The 16,571-nt window shown below is 39.3% G+C and overlaps 1 protein-coding gene across 3 annotated transcripts in view; it reads right to left on the bottom strand.

Moving 5' to 3' along the window:
* PLEKHA8 (pleckstrin homology domain containing A8) overlaps window positions 1-16,571 on the bottom strand; it is a 47,598-nt gene that overhangs the window by 29,592 nt on the left and 1,435 nt on the right. For 2 of the 3 annotated variants that reach the window (XM_058527653.1, XM_058527644.1), the window contains exons 2-3: window positions 2,400-2,516; window positions 1,249-1,404 (exon numbers count right to left, since the gene is read on the bottom strand). In XM_058527653.1, the coding sequence (XP_058383636.1) occupies window positions 1,249-1,404; window positions 2,400-2,516 (273 nt within the window). Of the gene's footprint in view, window positions 1-1,248; window positions 1,405-2,399; window positions 2,517-3,215; window positions 3,312-16,571 lie in introns of those variants that run through there. The other variant, XM_058527658.1, reaches the window with a different exon arrangement.

Genomic DNA, 16,571 nt, shown 5'->3' with positions numbered 1-16,571 from the left:
TTTGTTAATTCAGAGGACTGGTCCAGCAAGCTGCCTGTCAAGGCTAATGGCACCCTCCGTGCACCTGCTGCTCCCTCGTTACCCTGGCACTCCAGCCACCCTGGTGCTGAGGGCTCAGCTACAATCATTACCATCTCTGTTTTCTTCTCCATTAAAAAGCTGTATGTTTATCACCTGACCTGAGTCAAAGCTGACAGTGTCTAGAATTTGGTCCTGATTTAGCATTAAAAAACAACCAACAAAGAGGCCAATTTTTCTGTTAAGCACATCTGTCATGAGAAAGGTTCCCTGAAACACTTTTTCCCGGAGGCGCCTCTCCCACCAACCTCTTAGGTGTACATATTGGGCTAAGCAGCTGGTAAGGCGGCGACTAAGGCTCAGGCAGTAGGCCCTGACATTCTTGACCCAGTCCAAACAGAAAGTTGTGCCATGTTTCTCAGGAGACCTAATGATACCGAGTTAATGAACATTAAGCAGTAGCAACCTGACAATTAAGTATCCATCCCACCCCAGGGAAGGGAGAGGAAAGCAAAGTGTTACTGTGGAAAGCCCCCTGATCCAAGGCTTCTCCGGCTCAGCTACTCTTTACCAAAGGTCAACTCTGTGCCAGCCCAGGGACCAGACAGTTTCATATCATCACTAATCCTCATGGTAATCCTTCTAAGGTAGGTTGGTTATTACCTCTTTTTTTTTTTTTGAGGACGATCAGCCCTGAGCTAACAACCGTTGCCAATCCTCCTCTTTTTGCTGAGGAAGACTGGCCCTGAGCTAACATCCGTGCCCATCTTCCTCTACTTTATATGGGACGCTGCCACAGCACAGCTTGACAAACGGGGCGTCGGTGCGCGCCCAGGATCTGAACCTGCGAACCCTGGGCCGCCGAAGCGGAGTGTGAGCACTTAACCACTTGCGCCACCTGGCCGGCCCCTATTACCTCTTTTTAAACATGAGGAAACTGAGGATTAGAGAGGTTAGCTGACCTATGCCAAGGTCACAAAGCGAGTAACCTGCAAAGCCATGGTTTGAACCCAGTGTTTCTGGCTCCAAAGCCTGCACTCTTTCTACTATGATATGCTAAGAAAGAAGAGTTAGATATAGACCATGGTTTAAATTCCACTGAGATATAAAGCATTTGAAGGATACAAAAAGCTAGCTAGGTGGTCAGAGGCAAGATAACAAATACGGGAACCCAGAGATGCCAATGGGTGATTCCTAAGGTTCCCAGACCAGAGGACAATCAATACTTGCCTTTTTCCTTCTGGGTCCTACTGTCTGTCAGGCAAGCCTTGGCTGACCCCAAGGCTACCAGCCACCGCTGTCTCTCCGCCACACTTCTGGCCTTCAGGTAGAAATACTGTTCCCCAGGGATTATCAGATCCATGCGTGTGTTATCTACAGAATGAACTGGGAGCGAGGCAGAGGGAGGTCAGAAACCTAGAAGACTCCTATCTGGGCAGCCTCTACCCCACCCAAATTCTTGAGCTCAACTGGTGCCAGTCACTGAAGGCTTCTTTGAAGAGAGGATGCCAGCTAGTTTATTTATCTCTTCCTAGATGCCTCTGCTGATGACGAGGGAAAACTCTGCAAGTGGCCCCAAGGTATTACCAAGACTTTGGCCTAAAAAAGAATTGCCCAGTTCTCCTCAGCATCTTTTATCAGAATCGAGAGGGAATCTCTCTTTTGGCTTATGTATGTAAAATATGCTGCTCTGAGGCCAAAAAGGCTTGCATGCCAACAAGGAAAGGCATGCTCTTTATCTCCTCGAGTTTACTGGAAAGCAATCAAGAACACAATATTTTTCCTCTTCTACTTTCCTTCATAAGTCAGATCAAAAGTGTGAGAATTCTCTCAGAGCCCTTCAGGAGAATAAACAAGCAAACTACATTCTCCTTCATCCTCTACCCCCCAAATTCCCTTCTAATCTGTTTCTGAACTACATCTTTTCAGTAATCTTGGTTATTTCCCCAAACCAAGAAGTAAAGGCTATTTGTAGGTCTGTTAGGTGTTTGCTTGTTTTGTTTTGAGCATGTGGTGGTGGCGAAAAGGTGTGCATGTCCTGATTTAAACACAGAAGTGTTTGCTGCTGCAGTAAAAAGACTTAATAAGATTTACAAATAGCCCCTGGCCCCAGGTGAGCAGGTGACTAAGGAATGAGCACTAGATGTATGGTTAAGCACATTGCTCTTGTTTATTTTGACTACCTCTTAATCAACCTCCTTGTAAACACTGGTTGCAGTTTTAGGTCTTATTTGCAAGGCTTTCTTTTGGATCATAATATTATGTATCTTTGTATTACGGAAGCAGGAGAGAAAGGCACACAGAGGTCAGGGCTTTTTCATTTTGTGGGGCGGGGGGAGACGCAAAGAAAAATAAAAGCTGCAAGTCTCTCGGTTTCTCACCTTGAATTTCACAGACCGCCATTTGGATGCTCCCTTTGCAACCTTTCCAGGCATCTTCAGGAGAATCATAATAGGATAATATCCCCCCACAGAGAAGGAACCATCGAGGCTGCCAACCTAAAAACAAGCAAGAGCATGGTCTCAGGTACTGCCTGCACGAGAGGTGCCTCCCAGGACATAGGAATAGGATCTAACAAGGCTGCTGGGTCCCAGCTCCAAGCAGCTTACAACCCAGGGGAAACTCTAAGGGCAAGAAGTAGGTTAGAAAAGACCTCTAGGTTTGATTTTTGTAAAATTAAAAACACCCACGCACACAGGCATATATTTTTAGTCACAAAACGTATAGAAGTCTGGAAGGATCAGCAACAAACATAGTGATGTTCTCTAGGTAATGGGGTTACTGATGATTTTTATTCTCTTTTTTCCCTAATATAGTACTAATAATCTGTTGTTTTTAATTTTTCTAAGATAAAAGATTATTGGTTCCTGAACATTATTGTTATCACACACTTGCTCTCTGCCTCTGTGGTTAGGAAAATTATCCCAAACTTAGATAGGAGGCAAAATATCATATTGCCCTTCCAACGTCATACAGAGTACTGTCTAATAAGCCTGCCCAGGGTCATGTGACACCCAGGAAAAGGTAACTTTGACTTACTATTTAGTATTGATCCACTGCAATGAGTAATCTTAAAACATTCAAGAGTCTAACTACTTTTACTTAGGAGAATTTCAGGGGACAAATTGTATCCAGTCAAAATATACATCTTATCAAGTTCCCTTACACAATCTATATTCTAGTCAAACCAAACTTACTTGCTGTATTCCTGCTTCTGGACTTTTGCTCAAGCTGGCTCTTCTTCCTAAAATGTCATCCCTGACTATCTCTGCACAAGCCTCATCAGTCTCTATTCAAGATTATATTGGAGGTTCTAGCCAGGGCAATTAGGGTACAAAATGAAATAAAAGGCATCCAGATTAGAAAGGAAGAAGCAAATCTACCTCTATTAGCAGACATGCTCTTGTATATTAAGAAAACAAAGCAAAACCTTAAAGAATCCACAAAAAAACTATTAGAAAAATGAGTTCAGCAAGGTTGCAAGATATAAGACCGATATACAAACACTTTTATTTCTTTACAGTTGCAACGAAAAATCGAAAATGAAATTAACAATTCTATTTACAACATCAAAAAGAATAAAATATTTAGAAATAAACTTAAAAGTATAAGACTTATACTCTGAAAACTACAAAACATTATTCAAAGAAATTAAAGAAGATTTGAAGACCATTATTCCAAAACTGTTACCAGCTTGTTCTTTTCTCACACTGTACAAATGTCTTTCCATACTTAATTTACAGCAATCGTTTGCAAAATTCACTTTTTTCAGTTCAACTAATGTTGAACAACAAATCTTTTTTCAATGAGCATAATTTTCTTCTAAAAATGCACTTATATTTAGATCTAAAATGCACTATATTTTCTTCCTTTTTTATCTCACAACAGCCACTATTTTTAAATCAAAATTTCTAAATGGTGATGTTCTTATTCTTTTAAAGATCCAAACTAAAAAAGTGATTACTTGTGAGTCATACTTCTGTCTGACTAAAAAATACTGTAGTTTCCCTTCTCTTTTACTCAGCAGCCTTGTGACAACAGCTCATCTAAACATATCACTAAAAAAACAAAAAAAAACCCAAAAAGACTGTACTCCATTAAAAAGATACTTAAATTTTTTTTTAATACTTATTTTTAAATTTACACACAGTGAAATTTCTTCTTTGATTAACAGTCCTGAGTTTTGATAAATGCATAGTCCTTTAAGAACCACCATAATGATCAAAATACAAGAAAATTCCATTATCTTCCCCTCAAATTCCCCTTGTACTACCCCTTTGTAGTCAAGTCCTCCCTCTACATTTCACCACTGGCCAACCACTGTTGTGTTTTTATTTTAAGTAGAAAATATTTTCTAATTTTCTTGGAGACTTGCTTTTTGACCCACAAGTTACTTAGAAGTGTACCATTTAACTTCCTAGTATTTGGGGATTTCCCACATCTTTCTGTCATTGATTTCTAGTTTACTTCTATTAAAGACACAGAACATTCTTTTAAATTTGGCAGCGTTTCTACCATGGCCCAGAACATGGTCAATCTTAGTGAATGTTCCATATGCATTTGAAAAAAAAGTAGTATTCTGCTGTTGCTTGGGGGATTATTCTAAACTGTCAATTAAGTCAAGTTGGTTGATAGTGTTCAGATCTTTTACATTTTTGGATGATTTACTGTCTACTTAGTCTATGAATTACTGAGGGAAGAATGTTGACGTTTTCAAGTATAATTGTGGATCTATTTCTCCTTTCAGTTCTACAAGTTTTTGCTTCGTATATTCTGACGTTCTGTTTTTAGATGTATACATTTAGGATTCCTATGTCTTTTTGATGAAATGACCCTTTTATAATTATGCGTTGTCTTCTTTATCTCTTGCAATTTTCCCTGTTCTGAAGTTTACTTTGTCTAATATTAATATAGCCAATTCAGCATTCTTTTGGTTAGTTTTGCATGGTACACATTTTCCTATCTTTTTTTCTTACCTTTTTTAAAAGACTTTTATTTTTTATAGCAGTTTTAGGTTTAAAACAAAATTGAGAGGGAGATAAAGAGACTCCCCACATGTCCCCTGCCCCGACAGCTGCATAGCTTTCCCCATTATCAACACCACTCACCAGAATGGTACATTTTTTTACCATTTACACTGACACATCATAATCACCCAAAGTTCACAGTTTACCTTAGTGTTCACTCTTGGTGTTGTACACTCTGTGGGTTTGGACAAATGTATAATGATATATATCCATCATTATTCATCTCCTATCACAACCTCTGCCCCCCAGCAGCCACTTATCTTTTTCTTGCCTCCATAGTTTTGCGTTTCCCAGAATGTCACATAGTTGGAATCATTCAGTACATAGCCTTTTCAGACTGGCTTCTTTCACTTAGTAATACGCCTTTAAGGTTCCTCCATGTCTTTTCAGGGCTCGACAGCTCATTTCTTTTAAGCACTGAACAATATTCCATCAGCTGGATGTACCACAGCTTATTTATCCATTCATCTACTGAAGGACATCTTGGTTGCTTCCAAGTTTTGGCAATTATGAATAAAGCTGCTATAAAGATCTTTGTATAGGGTTCTGTGTGGACATAAGTTTTCAACCCCTTTGGGTAAGTACCAAGGAATGCTATTGCTGAATCATATGGTAGGAGTATGTTTAGTTTTGTAAGAAACTGCCAAACTGTCTTTCAAAGTGGCTGCACCATTTTGCATTCCCATTAGAAATGTATTTCCTATTGTTCCACACTCTTGTCAGCATTTGGTGTTGACAGGGTTCTGGATTTTGGCCATTCTGATAGGCATGCAGTGGCTATAGGCATTGGCATTGGTTAATGGCACGTAGGCATTATAGTCATCATATGTATTGTATTTACATACAATGAACACCCCCATTGTTGCTTTAATTTGCATTTCCCTGATGACATATGATGTGGAGCTACTTTTCACATGCTTATTTGCCATCTGTATATCTTCTTTAGTAAGGTGTCTGTTAAGGTCTTTGATCTATTTTGCAATCGAGTTTTTTCTTTGGTTATTGTTGAGTTTTAAGTTTTTTGTATATTTTGGGTAACAGTCCTCTTATCAGATGTGTCTTTTACAAATATTTTCTCTCAGTCTGTGATTTGTCTTCTAATTCTCTTGATGTTGTCTTTCACAGAGCAGAAGTTTTTAATTTAATGAAGTCTAGCTTATCAATTATTTTTTTCATGGATTGTGTCTTTTGGATTGTATCTAAAACAGCATCAAAATACCCAAGGTCATCTGGGTTTTTTCCTATGTTATCTTCTAGGAGTTTTATAGTTGTTTGCATTTTACATTTACGTCTAGGATCCATTTTGAGTTAATTTTGGTGCAAGGTGTAAGATCTGATCTGGATTCACTTTTTTGAATGTGGGTAACTTACAGGGATTTTTGACTGTGATTGCATTGAATTTAGAGATCAAGGTGGGAAGAACTGACATCTTGACAATATTGAGTCTCCCTATCCATGAACATGAAATGTCTCTCCATTTATTTAGTTCTTCTTTGATTTCACTCACCAGTTTTGTAGTTTTCTTCATACAGATCTTGTACTTATTTTGTTAGATTTATACCTAAGTATTTCATTTTTGGAGGTACTAATGTAAATGGTATTGTGTTTTAAATTTCAAATTCCACTTATTCATTGCTGGTATATAGGAAAGCAATTGACTTTTGCACATTAACCTTGTACCCTACAACCTTGCTATAATCGCTTATAGCCAGTTTTTTTGTCAATTCTTTTGGCTTTTCTACATAGGTGATCAATTCTTCTGTGAACAAAGACTGTTTTATGTGTGCCTTCCCAATCTTTTCCTTTTTTAAAAATTTTTATTTCCTTTTGTTGCCTTATTCTTTTAGCAAGGACTTCCAGTCTGATGTTAAAAAAGAGTGGCAAGAGGAGACATCCTTGCTTTGTACCTGATCTTCGTGGGAAAGCTTCTAGTTTCTCACCATTAAGTATGACGTCAGCTGTAGGGTTTTTGCAGATAGTCTTCATCAAGTTGAGACAGTTCTTCCCCCATTCCTAGTTTAGTCAGTTTTTATCATGAATGAGTGATTTGTCAAATGCTTTTTCTGTATCTATTGATAAGATCATGTGATTTTTCTTTTCTATAGTCTGTTAATGTGAGGGATTACATTAACTGATTTTCAAATGTTGAACCAGCCTGGCATACCTGGGATAAATTCTAATTGGTTATGGTGTACACTTCTTTTTATACATTTTTGGATTTGATTTGTTCATATTTTGCTGAGGATTTTTACATGTATGTTCATACATCCTTTTATTTTTAATCTATCTATATCTCTATATTTAAAGTAAGTTTTTCATAGACAGCATATAGTTTGGGCTGGTTTTTTTTTTTTTTTTCTTTTGTGAGGAAGATCAGCCCTGAGCTAACATCTGCCAATCCTCCTCTTTTTCCTGAGGAAGACTGCCCCGGGCTAACATCCATGCCCATCTTCCTCTACTTTATATGGGACATCGCCACACCATGGCTTAACAAGCAGTGCGTTGGTGCGCACCCAGGATCAGAACCGGCAGACCCCGGGCCGCTGCAGCAGAGCGCTCGCACTTAACCACTTGCAGCACCAGGCGGGCCCCTGGGCTGGTTTTTTTATCCTATCTGACAATCAGTGTCTTTTAATTCATCTGTTTAGACCACTTACATTTAATATATTATCAATACGGTTGGAGTTAGAGCCCCTGTTTCATTTTTATGATTGCTTCCTGTTTTTTCCTGGGTTTTTTTTTTGATTACTTTGTTCCTCCCTTTCCTGCCTTCTTTTTTTTTTTTTTCATAATTTTATTTATCTTTTTCCCCCCAAAGCCCCAGTAGATAGTTGTATGTCACAGCTGCACATCCTTCTAGTTGCTGTATGTGGGACGTGGCCTCAGCATGGCCGGAGAAGCAGTGCGTCAGTGCACACCCGGGATCCAAACCCGGGCCACCAGCAGCAGAGCTCACGCACCAAACCGCTAAGCCATGTGGCCAGCCCTTCTGCCTTCTTTTAAATTATATGATTCTATTTTAATCTACCTATTGGATTTTTTGCTGTATCTCCTGGTATTTTTTCATTGGTTGCTCTAGGGCTTATGAAATACATATCTAACATTTCAGCCTACTTAGAATATTTTACCATTTCAAATAAAACATACAAGGCTTAAACCATATAAGTCCTTTTAGCCTTCCCCCTTTATGTTACAGTCATCATACGTATTGTATTTACATACAATGAACACCCCCACTGACACTGTTATAATTTTTGCTTCTAATAGTCATACACATTTTAAAGAACTTAACATGAGAAAAAGTCTATAATATTTACCCAGATATTTATCATTTATGTTGCTCTTCCTTTAATCTTGATGTTCTATGCTTTCCCTGATATCATTTTCCTTCAGCTTAAAGAACTGCCTTTAGCATTTCTTTATTATAGTTTTCCTTCAGCTAAAGATGTTTTTATTTTGCCCTTTTTTTGTGTGAGGAAGATCGGCCCTGAGCTAACATCCACACCAATCCTCCTCTATTTTGCAGAGGAAGACTGGCCCTGGGCTAATGTCTGTGCCCATCTTTCTCCACTTTATATAGGACGCCGCCACAGCATGGCCTGACAAACGGTGCCTCGGTGCGCACCCGGGATCCGAACCTGGGCCGCCAGCAGCGGAGCTCGTGCACTTAACCACTACGCCACAGGGCCGGCCCCTGCCTTAACTCTTAAAGATTTCATTGGATACAGAATTCTGTGTTGACAATTCTTTTCTATCAGCACTTTAAAGATGCTGTTCCACGGCCTTCGAGCCACCATGTTTTCTGATAAGAAATCCCAGATATTGAAATCGTTGTTTCCCTATTTGTATTGTGTCTTTCCACTCTTGCTACTTTTGACTTTTTTTTTTAGTTCTCAGCAGATTTATCATGATGTGTGTAGGTACATCTTCCTCTGAGTTTATACTTCTTGGAGTTTGCTGAGCTTCTTAAATCTGTAAATTTGTAGCTTTCACCTAATTTGGGAAGTTTTCAGTTATTTTTTTAAAATGCTCTTCCTTGGGGCCAGCCCGGTGGCACAAGCGGTTAAGTGCACACGCTCCGCTGTGGCGGCCCGGGGTTCGCCGGTTCGGATCCCGGGCGTGCACCAACGCACTGCTTGTCGAGCCATGTTGTGGCGGCGTCCCATATAAAGTAGAGGAAAATGGGCACGGATGTTAGCCCAGGGCCAATCTTCCTCAGCAGACAAAAAACAAAAAGAGGAGGACTGGCATCAGATGTTAGCTCAGGGCTGGTCTTCCCCACCGAAAAAAAAAATGCTTTTTCTTCACCAATATCTTCCTCACTTCCCCTTCTCCTTTCTCCAATGCCAGAATGTTAGATCTCTTCTTACTGACCTAGAGATCCCTGAGGCTTTATTCATCTTTTTTTCTCAATCTTTTTTTTCTCTATTCTTCAGACTGGATAATTTCTCTTGATTTATCTTCAAGTTCACAGATTTTTTCCTGTGTCATCTGTATTCTATTGAGCCCATCTGCTGAGTGATTTTTTAAAAAATTTCAGATATTGCATTTTTTATTCTAAAATGTCCATTTAGTCCTTTTTAATAGTTTATATTTCTCTGCCAAGAATCTCTACCTTTCCATTTGTTTCCAGGGTGTTAATCTTTATCATGCTGGTTGTTCAAGTTTTGTCTTCTCTCTACAGTCTGTCTGCTATTTTTTACTTTTCAGAGTCCTCAGGTAGTTGCTTTTAGTACTTTGTTCAGAGTTTTTAGTTGTAATCAGTAGGAGAGAGGCTACCATGGGCTTACGCCATCTTGGCCCAATAACAACACTCAAATAGGAAAACGAGTAAGATGCCTACTAAGTGAAATGTCAGCCTCATGTTAGGGTACATCACTCTGCCTATAAACCCATCAGAGTTTCTTCAGAAAGTTTGCCAATTAGGTATTATGGGAAACCAGAAGTTTACAATCTTACTGTTTAACAGAAAAAACAGATAAAAAGAAAACATTAATACATTGTGAATTTTTAAAAATCCATAATGAAATGCTGCTGTGTAGAAGGGCAGAAAACATGAGAAGGGGCTATTTAAATCCATTATAGAGAAATGAGCCAAAAGTAAAGAAAAAAGTGAAGGAAAGGTGCTTTTTCACCAAACATAAGAGGAAAAAAATAGTGACCATAAGTAAGCAGGTATAGAATGAGAGAAGCAAAAAGGCTGAATAAGTCCCTAACTTTTTTCTAGTTTCCTTTTCTACAGAATTACAGCATGAGCTTAATAGAATCTAGTAGTCTCTTTCAGCTTTCAAAATCTTTAAATCTCTATCTAAATACAAAGTAACAGGAAACTCACTTCTTTTGCAGAATCTATTTAAACAGAAAGTAACTAACGTCAAGAAAATAAAGTGAGATTAAATTTCTTGACAGGATTGACAATCTTTCTGAAGTGGTGAGTCAATACCTAATTTATTCACCATAAATTATGGTTGCTGTGTTCATAACCATACATATTATATGATCGTTATAATACATTATATTATGGATGTTGTATAGACATGTTAATAGTGAAAAAAACTACCATTTTTAAATTGAAGCAAAGCACAGTTATTGACCCCTGACCTCCACAGCCTTGGTGTTTTCCACTGTCCAGCCCTGCATGCTCGGCCATACTCCACCTCATCAGAGCCCTCCCCATAACTCAGCTTCCCTGGGGGAGCTCCAGACAGGACAGTGGATAACAAAGCCTTGGGTTCCTCTGCCAGGTCAGTCAGTAAGAGTTTTGCTGCAGCTGGGGAGGAGGGAAGAAGAAGAGACTCCCCTAAAAGCAACAGATAATAACCAAGCATTAACTAAATTACAGCCTTCTTACTTTACCATTAATTAATTAACAAAGCATTTTTTGAGCACTTATAATTTGCCAGGCTTGGAGACTTAGAGAAAAAACGATCCCAGCCCTCACAGAGTGACAGTCTAGTTGGGAGTCAGGCATGCAGATGGTGAGGAGAGTAACTATAATTACAGTATATTATATCAAATTCTCTTTAGAACCTTCTGTTAGAGGCTACCGTAAGTCACCTCTCCTGTGTGCCTTGGACTACCGAACTGGATATTTATTTGTTATACTCATTTGTTCTGGGCAATGCCTCGTATATGTCCCACCATCACCTTACTCAAGAGAATATTAATTAATTTTTGCTGGAAGCAAAAGTAAAGACCAGCAGTACACAGATTTACATGATCTGTAATCATCATTCATCCCAAGGAATGACTACCATACAACTGCAGAGTCAATTCCAAAATTCTGATGGTTTATTTGAATCTTTTCCTTTATAATTAATACCCCTCCAACTTCCAAAAGGAGGACTTAAGGAATTCTGGATACCTACACTCTCAGAAGCCATGAGGAACTACAATTTGCACATAGACAATACAAAAAAACTGAATTTTTCTGGCATTATTAATCAAAACAGCTATCCAATTAACCTACCCTTAAGTGAACTATGTACTAGGCAGGTTCGTATATGTTGCCCATTTCATCTTTATAATAAACTTAGTATGACTATTATTCTTGCTGTCATCTTAAAACTGAGGCTCAGGAAGATTAAGTAACTTACTCAGGTGTCAGCACTAGGAAGTAGCAGAGCAGAGGTTTGAACTTATGGCTTTCTGACTCCAATCTTTTGCACTTATGCATTCAAATATACTGGCCCACGGCCCTGACACGGAAACCATGAATAAAAAGTTGACCATTGGATATCCTCGTGCAAAGAATGAAGCTGTACCCTTACTGCACATTATACACAAAAATTAATTCAAAATGGATCAAAGACCTAAATGTAACAGCTAAAACTATAAAAGCTTTTAGAAAAAACACAGGAGTAAATCTCCATGACCTTGGGTTAGGCAACGGTTTTTTGATATCACACTAAAAGCACAAGCAATTAAAAAAAATTGATAAATTGGACATCAAAATTAAAAACTTCTGTGTTGCAAATGAAACCATCAAGAAAGTGAAAGACAGTACAGAATAGGAAAAAATATTTGCAACTCATATATCTGATAAGGAACCTGTATCCAGAATAAAGAACTCTTACAATTTCACGATGAAAAAATAAATACCTCAATTAACAAATGAGCAAAGGATGTAAACAGACATTTCTCCAAAGAAGATATGCAAATGGCTAATAAGCACACAAAAAGATAACCAACATCATTAGTCATTAGGGAAATATAAATCAAAACCACAATGAGATAGCACTGCACACTCACTAGGATGGATATAATTTAAAAAGACAGACAATAACAAGTAATGGTGAGAATATGGAGAAATAGGAATCTTCTCTCATTACTGATGAGAACGTAAAATGGTGCAGCCACTTTGGAAAACAGTTTGGCAGTTCCCCAAACTGCTAAAAGAGTTACCATATGATCCAGCAATTCCACTCCTAGGTTTATACTCAAGAGAAATGAAAACACATCCACACAAAAACTACACACAAATGTTCACAGCACCATTATTCATACTAACCAAAAAAAAAAAAAAAAAAAAAAAAAAAAAAAAAAAAATAGAGCAACCTAAATGTCCATTAATTGATGAAAGGGTAAACAAAATATTGCATATCCATACAATGGAATATTATTTGTTAATAAAAAGGAATGAAGTACTGATACATGCTACAACATTGATGAACCCAAAAACATTATGCTAGGTAAAAGAAGCTAGTCACAAAAGACTATATAATGTATAATTCCATTTATATGAGATGTCCAGAAAGGCAAATTTATACAGACAGAAGATTAGTGGTTGCCAAGGGCAAGAAGCGGTGGGGTGGGAGTGACTGCTAATGGGTATTGGGTGTCTTTTTGGAATAATGCATATGTTTTAAAATTGACTATGGTGATGGTTACACTCTGTAAATATACTAAAAACCACTGACTAGTACACTTTAAATGGGGAAAATTTATGATAGGTAAATTATTATCTCAATAAAGATGTTAAAACACAACAACAAAAAAGGTTGACCAATGGTTGTGAGACCATGAGAATCCTGCTCTGGATCACTCACATTCCAGATGTCCTCTTGGCATTGTTTACACAGCACAAACTAGGGGCAAGAGTCACCTTCCTCCACCTGGGGGAGTAAGCAAAATTATAGCATCTCTTCAGACAACCATCTGGTCAGCATGATGCAAGCTTTTGTTATTGCTGGAATGCAGTGCTGCAATGTGCTTTGCCCTAACCTGCTCAAGGAGCCCAAGAAGCCTGCAACTGGCTGGAGCTCACAGCAGCAGCCCTCCTATCTGCTGAGTGGGCAGCTGAAAGGGACCTAAAACTGCAAACTAGAAAGCTCACAGCACAGCTCAGAAGACTGCCTTGTGACAAAACATATGCACAACACTGGGCAAAGTCTTCCTCCCTCCTTAACTCCTCCCTACCGTCCACCCCCAAATAGTCTGCTATTCTAGGTCAACATACTTTAAATATAGGTGCATTATGAATCAGCTAGAGTTATATAATGATCAAGCAGGAAGGACCTTTACAAGTATTATGTAATGGAACACTGACTCTGGAGCCACTTACTGTGTGACCTTGGGCCAGTTCCTCCACCTTTCTGTGTCTCAATGTCCTCATCTGGAAAATGGGAATAATAAAGACAACTGCTCCTTAATACTGCTGCAAAGATTAAATGAGCTAATCCATGTAAAACATTTAGAATAGTGCCTGGAACATTATACGTGTCAAGTTTTTCACTATTCTTCTTATTAACTAGTAAATCTCATCATTTTTATGGAGGAAGAACTAAAGCTCAGAATGGTAATGTGACTGCAGCCAGCAGCGATAGAGCTGGTATTGGACTTGAGGTCTCTGACTCCTCAACTAGTGTTCTACCATAGAGCGTTAATGTATAACCATGCATGTATAATATCCCTTGACTGACTAAAGATACAAGTAACAACATACAGTGCCTAGCACTATGTCTCACATAATACAGGTGTTTGTAACATGTTTAATCCATTCCTTTTTCATTCCAGGTTTAATCCAATATCTGAAGAGAGGATTTGACACTAAATCCCAGAATGTCCAATGTTCTATTGTTCAAAAGGCAGGATGGCTCAGGACTGTTGAACAAAATACACATAAGTTCTTTTTTTTTCCTTTAATTTTCCTCTGAAAGAGCACAGGGTACCTGAGTATGCCTAGCATATTAGGGAACAGAGACTTTTCTTCCTTTCTCTTTCTGTATTTTAGCGGTATACTCATGAAAGCAATTTAGATGCTATTCTCAGGGCTGGATGACGTTTCCAACTTTCAGTAATTGATACCTATCAGTTGAATTCAAGAGGCAAGAGAAGCTCACAAAATAACTACAGTATTTGGCAAAATACAGTAAATGCAGCCAAGGTAAGCTTTTCAACAATCTCATCATTTCTCTCTCTCTCTCTCACACACACACACAAAATCACTCCACAGTGTTTAAACCAGCCTACGAGGCCCTGTAATATCAGGCCTCCCACCCACCCCTGCAGCCTTGTTGCAGCCTCACTCTTCTCAGCTCTCCAGCCATGCAGGTCTTCTTTCCTTTCCTCAAACTCACCAGTCTCTATCCTGCTTTAGAGCCTTCACACTGACATTCCCTGTGCCTGAAAAGTTCTTTCTTACAGCCTCCATCTGCACCCCTGCCTTGGCTTGCCACCTAGCTAGCTTCTATTTATCCTTCAGGCTTTGCTTAAATCTCTTCCTCAAAGAAGCCTTTCCCAATGACCCAGACCAGTCCCTCCCCTGCCCCTCTCCCAAATCACACACACTTGGAACATGCTTCTAACCACTTCTCCAATGAATATCTTTCTCCTCCACCAGACTGTAAGCTCAAGGAAGGCAGGGGCTGTGTCTGTCTTGTTCAGTGTTGCTTGCCCTGTGCCTAGCACAGCGTTCAGCACACAGTAGGTGGTGAATGAAACTAACAACATCCTCCAAGCACTCAAAGGATCAGCTGATAAACTGATTTTCTAACTTCTCCACTCAAATTTGACACAAGGCATCCCATGTCAACCTGTGGGCATGACAGAAATACACAAACTATACAAACAGGTTATGTACTCCCTTTGGAGAAAAATTCAGAATGAGCAAAAACTTGGATTGGGATTATACGTATTTTAAAATTACCATGTGCAAAACCATAAGAAAAATATGTTCCCTTTAAAAATAAGCTTCAGAAGAAGAAAAAGTACTGATGTCTTCATCAAAGCTTGTCATTAACACACACACTATGCTCTTTTGGGGAGACTAACTCACATAAGAGGGTGGAAGAAACAAGAGAGCATTTATTTGTTCCTCCTAGGCCATTACCATTCATTTCCAAAGTAAATTTATCTCCTAATGAAAGAGAATGTGCTGAACCATAGTTTTAAGTATATCCAGGCAAAGTACCCAGTGGTGTGACGGGCTTCTATGAGCAGTGTGCCCGCAATGAGGCAGCACGGGGCCAAGGGAACAGCAGTATGATGGAAGGACAGCTGCCTCTGCCAATAGCTCCAGTGCCTCTCTTCTTTAGGGCTTTCACCCTGGCACCACTTAGAGAATTAACTTCTCTTACTTGCAGAAGAAAAAGTAGACTCTTCTCCATCAGAACAGATGGCATAGGCATCACACGATAAAGATTCCAAAAGATCCTTCTAGAGAAATTTTTGCTTTACTGAAGAATACAAAAACAGTCATAAAAAAAAAAGCATGACCAGGAAGTAGGTACTGTACCAAGAGACTAAACTTCCTGTATGGAAAGGAGGAGAAGAGTAAGAAAGGAGAGGCAAAAGAAAAAAGGTGGGGGCAGGGAGGTAGAAAAAAAGAAGTAAGAGCATTGAGGATGAAAGAAAAGTTAAAAAGCACGTGCGATGGAAAGGGGTGAAAGATCAGCAACTAAACTTTACTCAAGGGCATAAGATCCACACATCTCAGAGCTTAGAGATACCTCAAAAGGAAAATTATGTGATCAAGCATCCTCCCTTTAAGTTAGTGGAGTGTTAATCAGCCTCTGACATTCACTGAAGCCCGGCCATGAGTTCTCCACAGTTAAAGTAATGGCTTGACATCAATGAAGGTCCTTGAAGTAAAGGCCAGGACTTCTAAAACACCTCTCCTCACTAAGTCTCTACTACTGATTACAGGAAACATAAACAGAACTCACTTCTTCACGTTTTATTTATTTTTTGTGTGTGTGTGATGAAGATCAGCCCTAACATCCATGCCAATCCTCCTCGTTTTGCTGAGGAAGACTGGCCCTGGGCTAACATCTGTGCCCATCTTCCTCCACTTTACATGGGACGCCGCCCCAGCATGGCCTGACAAGCCGTGCATTGGTGCGCGCCCAGGATGCAAACCTGGGCCACCAGCAGTGGAGCGCGTGCACTTAACCGCTAAGCCACCGGGCAGGCCCCCAGAACTCACTTCTAACCACACTATGCATAGGGAGGAGATTCTGGGTAGCCCCAACAGGTGCACTTTTGGCTGTGCTGTATAACCTCAACACAGTCACTATGGAAACTGAT

Source organism: Diceros bicornis, chromosome 3, assembly GCF_020826845.1.
Source record: "Diceros bicornis minor isolate mBicDic1 chromosome 3, mDicBic1.mat.cur, whole genome shotgun sequence".
Classification (NCBI taxonomy): Eukaryota; Metazoa; Chordata; class Mammalia; order Perissodactyla; family Rhinocerotidae; genus Diceros; species Diceros bicornis.
The sequence above is the reverse complement of the archived record's forward strand: the minus strand, read 5'-3'. Positions and strand labels throughout refer to the sequence as shown.